This window comes from Olea europaea, chromosome 7 (genome assembly GCF_002742605.1).
Source record: "Olea europaea var. sylvestris chromosome 7, O_europaea_v1, whole genome shotgun sequence".
Taxonomy (NCBI): domain Eukaryota; kingdom Viridiplantae; phylum Streptophyta; class Magnoliopsida; order Lamiales; family Oleaceae; genus Olea; species Olea europaea.
In genome coordinates, this window is record NC_036243.1 from 1,776,387 (window position 1) to 1,786,178 (window position 9,792).

Genomic DNA, 9,792 nt, shown 5'->3' on the forward strand with positions numbered 1-9,792 from the left:
AAAATGCGGATTTTGTGACTGACATTGTTGGTGGGGACTTCGGGAAGAATGGTGATGATGATGGTTGTGATAGAGGTGGAGGTTTCAGAACTGGATTCAAGATGGCACCAGTAGTTGAAAGGATACTGGCTGATTTTGTTACCGTTGGTGAGGCAAAAGATCTGGACCTCGAATACTAGCCTAGAAAGATTTGAGGGGAATCCTGTAGGAAATGTTAAGGATTTTGAAGATCCAAGTTGATTCTCATTGGCCGATTTTTTTCAAGTCAATGTTTTTTCCCTCCTCCAGTCCACTCCTCTGTAGCATGACCCTTTCTTGAACAATGTTAATTCATAAACCTATTACTATGGAGCAAATACATTAAGGTTTGAAGGGTGCTACATAATACCCTTTCCTATTTTCAAAACCTAAACAGCCCTTATAAAGTTTTACTAAAAACTTGATAAATTGTTCTTAAAAACTTGACTTTTATTTCGTACTGTAAATTAGGAAATTTGTAACGAAATGTGTGCCAAAAGAAAATGAATAGTAAGTAATCCAGGCAATGCATTTTGTAAGAAATTATGATAAGACATGAACGATTCCATGGGAAGGATATAATGGATCATACATAAGAAGTTACATAATGAGCATCTATTCGAGGAAAAAGCCATGACTACACATAATTCTTAACAGAATTTCTACCTACGCTAACATGGTCACAGATAATTGAATTTATTTCTTTATTCTCGTTCCATCTTTCAATCAATTCTTGCCATAAGTCGTCCGTCAAAATTTTCTATCAATTTTTTCTATACTTAGCACAATTCTCTATTTGACGTCCTTTCTTCCCCCCGATTTAATTTTTGTAATGGTAAAAGCATTAATTGCCAGCAAAAAAAGCAACTGACTTACTTGATACAAATTTGAAGAATCCACCCATTTACCACTAAATACCATGGTAGCCCTCGATATGTCATGAAATTTACTTATTTGTCCTTCAATCCTTCTTCCCATCCTTCTTCCCTATTTCAGTTGGCAACCAGCACATACCATAAAATTAATAAACTCATTCTTCTCCACGTGAATACATCATACTGCAAACGTGGGCCAATTACACTAGTAAAAAATAAATTTGGTAGAATAAAGTGTGTCAAACAAATGCTGATTTACAAACAAATAAGATGTCAAAAAGAAGGTTGAAAAGTTCTTTTTTTTTTTTTTTTTTTTTTAAATTAAAGTTTTTTTTTTTTTTTTTTTTTTTTTTAAAATTGATTGAAGAAATTCTAGCCAAATCATATCTCACAACATCATGTGTATATAAACCATTATATACATGTTGCACAACCAATAATGAATAATTATGATAAATCTAAATCGAATAAGAACGAAGCAAGACGATTTTAAAAGACATGTACAATTTCCAGGTTTCAGAACATAAGCATCAAATTTCAGTTGGTGGAGAAACCAGTCCTGATGACATTCTGTTCTAATAGTCTTGCATTGACAAACTCCTCCGAATATTGGTAACATTTGTATCTAAACAACTGTGGTACACTGGTACTATACTTTAGCAAAGCAACCTCCAATATTTAATCTTCTATAGACTGCAATAGACCTACAAACTTGATTTGTTAAACCATTTCTCAATCTATATCCTGTATAATGCATTTTTCCTTATTGACGACAACCAAGAAATCTGTGATTGCATAATAAAAGAGAAAAATCACAGTTTCCAGGTTGGCAAACAATGAATTGAACAACCTAGAATAATGAACTCGATGATTATGTAATACAAACTTATAGACCTATCTCCGGCACAATAATGGCTGCAACTCCATTCCTAGCTTGCATCAGGACCTGCACAGTGAACGAATTCTCAACCGTTAGTGGGCATATATCTATGGAGGGAGGGAGGGGGCTGACCAGTTACTAACGTTCTATTTTTTCCCCAAAAGGGGACCACTCGGTCAGATTCTCAAACAACATAAGTTGCAAGAAGAGCATGCAACAAAGCCCAATAGATTATGACACCAAGTCGCAAAGCAGGTTGTCGCATTAGTGCCCGATCACTTGACATCCTGGACAGAATTCATACAAAAGTAATAAATGGGAATACCCTGAACATCAAATATATTTTATAGAAGTAGATTGGACCATACCACAAACCATCAACCATATTGGTTACTGGTCTCGTAAATTGGGGAACAAGTCTTGATGTAGTGAGCGACTTGAACCCATGAGCTGAAATTGAATAAAAAACCAGAGAAATGAAAGAAAAATGAGTCTTAATAGCTGCAAGTAGCTGGATTTACAGAGGCGATACAATGCTTTTCAATTACTATAGCTTGACAGCACGTTATTACCTTTATCGTCGTCATCCTCATCCAACCTGTCACTACTTGGATCAATATCTATAGCCATGGCAACGTGATCACTATTAGTTTTCCGCAAACTACGAACTTGCGATGATGCAATGGTAGCAGGAGCTGTCCATTTGTTTGTCTATACCAGCAGATCAGAAGCGATTAGTACCAAAATATAATATTCCCAGTAAAAACAATGAGAAATAAAGAAAAGAAATAACAAGAAAATAACAAAAGGCTACATACAATCAGAAACTCACACCTATATCTAGGCACTTGGGCAAATTTGACGAATAAAATACTTAAATACCATACCACTTGTTCAACTTCCATGATATCCGACGTAGCACTTGATACTTGTCCAGACTCTCCGGCACCTTGAAGCATAGTTAATTGAGACTCCTTTTCATGCAATGAATTCTTAAGATGATGTTCTTTTCGTGTCAACTCTTCCACTTTACCCCTTGCTTCTTGCAACAGCATATCATTGTTCTGGGTCACCGCACGAAGATTCTCCAATTCAGTTACAAAAGCCACTATCTGGTTCTGTAGTCTCTCTTTATATTCGTTAACCTGATCAACTTTCATACTATCAGAACCTAGATCATTCACCTGCACCGGAGTAATCAGTGTATCTAACCATGTCAGGAAATCATGAATTTCATCAGAGCTCCTTCTCTTGCTCATTTGGGTTGCAGATAGTGCATCATTAGTGCACCTTGTAACCTCTTGCCTAAGGAAAGATATCTCTCTATCCCGCTCTTGCAATTGTGACTGAAGCTTCTCAACTTCAGAAAGGAGACTTTCAGACAAATAATGAAGTTCATCAAACTTGCTCACTGTGACCGAAAGCTTCTTCAAAGCCTTCCCACGAGAAACTTCAAGGTTTTCTAATTGTTTGTTCTTCTGTTGCAATTCTCTTTCCAGCTCGCCAATCCTGTTTGTCAGATTCTCCATTTGAGCCTCCTCCTCATCAAGTGCTTGCATCATTGCCTCATTTTCTGAAAGAGCATATCATTATGTAACTAAATTATTATGATGAAATCTAAATAGACACTACGTTATTACTTAAATAGAGATGCCGCTAAAAGAAGGCACTCAGCTGACCTTGTTCTTTCGCAGCTAGCACCTCCGATAGAGATTTAACTTTCTGCTGCAAGGCCTCAGACGTGGCTTCCAGATCTTTTGATTCTTTCATTCTCTGTTCCAATTCCTTGTGCTCCACTTCCTTCACAATTGTAATGTGTTATTTTCGTGTATCTATTTCGTTATTTATCAATTAAAAATTTTGGGTAATTGGCACAAAACGTCCCTACCTTTCAAGGATATTGTGGAAAAAGTCCCTACCTTTCATTTTTTGACATTTTTGCCCTCATTTCAACCTTTCTTTGCGCTGGACGTCCTTCCGTCCATATTCCGTCAGTTTTTCCGTTAATTAAAGGGTAATTGGCACAAAACGTCCCTACCTTTCAAGTCTATTGTGGAAAACGTCCATACCTTTCATTTTTTGGCATTTTTGCCCCCATTTCAACCTTTCTTTGCGCTGGACGTCCTTCCGTCCATATTCCGTCAGTTTTTCCGTTAATTAAATACAAAAATACATTTTTCTTTCCATAAACAAGGGTAAAATTGTCCTCACCCACTTCACCCATTTTTCCCGCCATCAACTTAGTCCATAAGTAACAGTAGCAGCAACATGAATCTGAAAATACTTTAAATGATTAAGTTAAATAAAGAAAAAATATCGTGAACACATTATATTTCACAATTCCACAACTACTGTTGCTGTCATCTTGTGTCACTGGAAAAATTTAGAAAGTTTGACTACCCATTTAATATGTCTTTCTAAATTTTCATACTACTTTATATTCATCTTCGTATGGTTATGAATGTCGTTGGAATTCTCGTTCTTTACGTTGTTCGTAAATTAATCTTGTGAATATATTTTCGCTTAATTAAGTCTCCATCGAACAACATGTACATTGATGATACAATATTCAGTAGATAGTAACATAACTCGAAATGAGAATTTTCAGACTACAACTTTGTAACATTCTATTTGAAACTCAAGCGAAAGGATCATAACCCCGCAACTTCCCATCGTCCATAGAGCTAATACCCAATGGGAAAAATTCGCAACTATCATGTATTACTAATAAAATTTCAAAAATATCAAATTTGTACATTTCTTTAAAAAAAATGAAAAAAAAATCATATTTTATATTTATCTTTCCTAAAAATTATATATGTATGAATTTTTATTAGAAAATTTGAGACTTAAATTATGAGTTATTATTATGGATATTTTTCTCACCTTATCACTTTCAAAAAAAAGTCAATCAGTTACTTTTTTTCTCCAATAATCTCTCACATCCGATAGCACAAAAAATTGATAAACTACGAGCGTGTTCTCTTTGTCGTTTTCGAAATGTTTTCTGTTTTCGATTTTTCAAAACAGTGAAAACGGGTTCTCTTTCTCCGTTTTTGAAAACGAATTTTCGAAAACGCAAAAAAATTTGTGAATAAAACACAAAACGACATTTTTGTCGTTTTGGACGTTTTCAGTACAAAACTCGAAAAAATAGAAAACACGAGGAATGGTTCCAAAATGGCAAAAAGAATGCATTTTCAGCGATTTCAAAACAGGCACTCTAAATACAAAATCCAAAATGAATTCAAAATTCAAAACTACAAAATTGAAACACGAAAAGAACAACCACTTCATCTCTATTGATGAGAATTCATTCTGTTGGACTGTGAATTTGGCCACAAATTAAGCAACTTCATCTCTCATTTGCAGTTTATTTTGGTCAATCATAGTTCGAATAGTATTCGAGATAAATCATTTTTTAATTAAAAGCAGTTTTTCGATCAGAAAATATAGAAAATGAAATGGGCTTTCTTGTCTATATACCAAACACCGATTTCAACTACGACAGCGTGTAGTGGATTTGATATTCAGACAACCAATAGGAATAATTTTCGTTCGTCGAAATTCGTAGAGGTACTTCTCTTATGAAACGCATTGATTTCTCTGTGTTGCTAAATTTATGTTGAAAAAATCTAATATGGATTAATGTTTTGAAATCAAAAGTAAAGACGTCAACTTGTGAGCGGTCACAAGTTGTGAAATGTGGAAAGTGCAATGAATTTGGTCATAATCGTGGGACATACAACATGATGTCACTTAACCATAAAGATTAAAAATCGAAGGTAAAAAAATAGCGAAATCAATTTACATAGTTCAACATTTTTTTTTATAACATCAAGATATTCTTTATGCTTTTAAGTTATTTCGATTTGTTCAAACTTAGTGTACTATTACATTTTTTGAACTCAAATATCACTCGAATAAGATTTATTATTGATCATTCATTGTAAATTCATTTTCTGATATAAAAAGTCAATACGAGTATTTCATAAAAAATTTGCATGAATTTTACCTTTGGATGTGTTTTCTATGTTGTTTGTGATCAGATTTATATGTTAATAGTGATTGTTTGTAATTAGATTTGTGTTAATTGTTACTATTTATGACCAAATATATGTCAATTGTATGATCGGGTCTGTGTTAATTGTAATTGTTTGTGTCCACGCTTTTGTTAATAGGTGTCTGTATTTCATAATTTTTTAATAGGAGTCTGTTTGTAACTAGATCATAAATTTTTAACAGGAGTCTCTTTTTTTATAAAATGTCTATGTGAATGTGACCTATTAAATGTCTTTCCATTAACTGTTTGTGACAAGATTTGTGTTAACTGTTACGATTTTTAACCATGTCTACGTTATTTGTGAGCAAATCTATGTTAATCGTAACTATTTGTGGCCAAACATGTGTTAACTATGACTATCTATGGCCTATAATGCATTGAATGTGGCCTCTTGTTTTATGGATCGTGGCCTGTTACTGCTATTACATTATCAACATTTCCCCCATATAGAAAGTAACATAAATTCATTTGATATAAGCTTGAATAATTTCGTACATGTATAATGATTTCATATATTAAAATTATCGATCGAATAAAATCAAAATGGTAATAAAAATCATAAAAAAAACAACTATTTTTAGTATTAAAAATGTAAAATTATTCATTCACATGTATGTAGCAACCAATATTTGTTTACATAATTTATCAACTATGGTTAGACAAGAATCTCGTCCAAGTTGGGTTGTTTGACCTCCCGTAGCAACATATAATGTATCAACTATGGCTCGACAACAATCTCACTGCGGTTCATGTAATATGATAAATACGTGTTGGTTAGTATTTCGTGTTCATTGTTGAATTTCTTAACAAAGTATTGATCACATTTGGAGATTGTGGCAATATTTTTGGGGAACCAACAATGTTCCTCGATCAATTATCTCAAATTTTGCATAAATTAGAATGTTAGATATGTGATTGTGACCTTGATCACAAATAGAAACATGTGACAGTGGCGTAAAATTGGTTAAATATGACGTGCTACACAATAAGCCCTTATTTGAGCCTCATTCTTGCAAAAAAAAAAAATGTATTTTTGAATAGTGTATTGATAGAAATGTGTGAAAAAATAAAGAAAAGTTTTAAATTTGCATGTAATATTATTTTAATAAAAAATATGTGGTTGAAATGTGATCAAATCACTGTTGAAGAATGCATTATGATTAAGGTAATGGAGCTCAACCAAGGGCTAAATCTTAAATTGTAGCATATGTAGGCTACTTGTATTTTGGCATGTAAAGTTATAGTTTCATATAAATGTGAACGGCATGTATTTTGATTGAAATCTATGGTCACAAAACCAAACCTCAAGTTACGAACAAATACAAAATTTGATGACAGCACGTCTTCTCAAAGTGTTAACAAATTTCATGTGAAATGAAATGCATGTAATCCTCCACATATCAACCTAATCAAGTTCAGGTTCAAGCATATTTACACAAGAATTATTTCACAAAAACTAACAATAAACCACATCAAGAAATTAGATAAGAATTTATAGATGTTAAGTAAACCTTGCAAAGCTCCTTTCAATTGTCACTTAGGAGATAGCAATGACTTTGGACTTGTTATTTGCCTGACGCGATGCAGTAAGCTTGAGTGGTGATGATCGCATAATACCCATTTTCCAAGTTGAAAAATCAGTAAGAGTGCATTTAATTGTCAATATTTTCCATGAAAAATGTGTTTTTCACCCAAATCCCTACTTTTGTATTGTCTAGTTGACTTTTTTTCATGAAAAACATTTTCCTACTTTTGGTCACGTCAACATATTTTCCTTAAAATCAAGAAAAATATTATATTTAACAGGAGTATAATTTTATTTTCCAGAGAATTCACTCTCTTTGTCTCTTTCATCTATCCATTCTCTCTCCTCTAACCACCAATAAAAAATGAACAAGTATAATATTTTTTAGGTTGAAAATTAAATCAATCAAACACATTTAATTGACAATTTTCATGCAAATAAATTTTACTTCTTTCCATACAAATTCTATACTTACAACCAAACGCACCCTAATTAGATGAAATTCGGTGATAAAAACTCTCGAAAACACAATAGATATGGATAGAAAAATGAAAAATTAGAGTATGAATTTGATTTCATTGATTAGATCCAACGCATGATTTCAAGGATTATGGGAAGATTTGATGTGATTACAATTGTAATGGTAATATACCAAATATGGGAACACCATTATCAAACTTGAAGTGAGAGACAACTGGGGATATGTTTCCTCTTTCCACATTCTAAAAGATTAATATGGATTGTGTTGATAAACTAATATTATCAATATTATAATATATTTAAACCTAATAAAAGTAATTACCACCTGATTTTTGAAAAATAATTACTAATACCTGATTAATGTAATGAAAACTTAAAATACATGGTTTCTTTTAGTTTTCCCATATGGAAGGGAAATTCTAGCAAGATAATAAAATCACATTAACAACATTGCTTGGAACTACGTTATGTTAGATTGCATGGCTTATAATTTTCTCTGTATGATATTATTCAATTTTTAAAAACAACAAGAAGTCTGTGACTATTAGCATATAATTTTTTTTTCCATTTTCTGCAATTACATGAAATTAATTGTATAGAAGCTAGGGATATAAGCAAAATCCACAAAAACCGTCAAATCGATCCGGATTGTGATTTTGAAACCGTTAATTTGAGGTCACGTGAACCACCAACAATTTGATTTCGTAGTCAACATTTGAGCTGCAATTTGAACATAAAATATTTAAAAATTTTAAACCTAGCATTAGCTATTAATCGATTCCTCAACCTTAGCAAATTTACATGACTAATGAAAATGTGTCATATAGGACTAAAGGTAATTAGACATCAGAGATGTTAAATCAAGACTGTTATTCTTGTAATTTTGAATTGGATAGCAAAGGTCACATGAATCATATCTTTGATTTGAACCGAGAACCGAGTAAATATTAATACTTCAAATATCAACAATAAAATTAAGTCCTCTTTGAGCCTCGCTCTCTAAAAATATATATATGTTTTTATTAAAATTCGTGTCAACTATATAATCTTTCAATAAAATAATTTTGTATAAAAATCTAAAACTTTTTTCTACTATTGAGTCATGTAAAAATTATTTTTTCAAAAAATGAAACTCAAACAGAGCTTAAACATGATGTCGAAGTTCAAACATGTCAATTATAAAGGTTTTTATTATTGTTTTTGAAGTCATCCAAACCAAATTCTTCATAAGTATCATTGCTTTAACTTTCTCTCTCTTTAATTTGTACATGGCAAAGGCAAATACCAGTCTTATTTTGATGCAAGGGATTCATTTTCTTTGAGTGATCTATAGTTTGAAAAGATTAATGTAAATTAAAAAAGAGTTAATGTCAAGAATAAATAACTAACCTCTCACATTCCAAATAGCTACAAGTCAAATTCAAGATTTGCAATCCTATAGATGATCCAATTGTTTTATCATTTTCAGATCATAGAATCCAACTATCTGAAAAGTGATTTTAATTACCTTGGTTAAAAACCATAAAACTATCAACAAGAAGATGCTTTTTGCATCCCTTTAGGCACACTAAAATGTTTTTGGGATAATTACAACATAAATCATAGTATATTCTGAAATTTCAATTCTACTTTTACTACTTTTTTATCCTACAAATACTTATTATTATTATTATTATTTATTTTTATTTTTATTTTTTTTTAAACACACACTTGTGCAGACATACAACCACAAACAGGCTATATATATGTAAACCCATAATTGGAGTTTCCAGGATTGATCAAAATATCGGTGCATAATGAGTGGACATGGGCTGCGCCGCCTTTAGTGGTGGATTCTCTCTTGAGGCAATGGACAGGAGGAAGATTTGGAAATCTCATCGACTTCAATGGGCCCATGATGACCCGGTCTTGTATGCATTCGATGACCCCCCCCCCCCCCAATGGGGGTTTT

At 32.4% G+C, this 9,792-nt stretch overlaps 1 protein-coding gene across 1 annotated transcript; it reads right to left on the reverse strand.

Annotated features, from left to right (window-relative positions):
• Positions 1 to 1,330: 1,330 nt before the first annotated feature.
• On the reverse strand, positions 1,331 to 3,574 carry LOC111396660 (spindle pole body component 110-like). The gene is made up of 6 exons (XM_023023108.1): positions 3,453 to 3,574; positions 2,661 to 3,346; positions 2,346 to 2,484; positions 2,142 to 2,223; positions 1,917 to 2,060; positions 1,331 to 1,839 (listed from the first exon to the last, which is right to left on the reverse strand). The coding sequence occupies exons 1-5, from the start codon at positions 3,541 to 3,543 to the stop codon at positions 1,958 to 1,960; spliced, it is 1,101 nt and encodes a 366-aa protein (XP_022878876.1). The 5' UTR covers positions 3,544 to 3,574; the 3' UTR covers positions 1,331 to 1,839; positions 1,917 to 1,957.
• Positions 3,575 to 9,792: the final 6,218 nt, after the last annotated feature.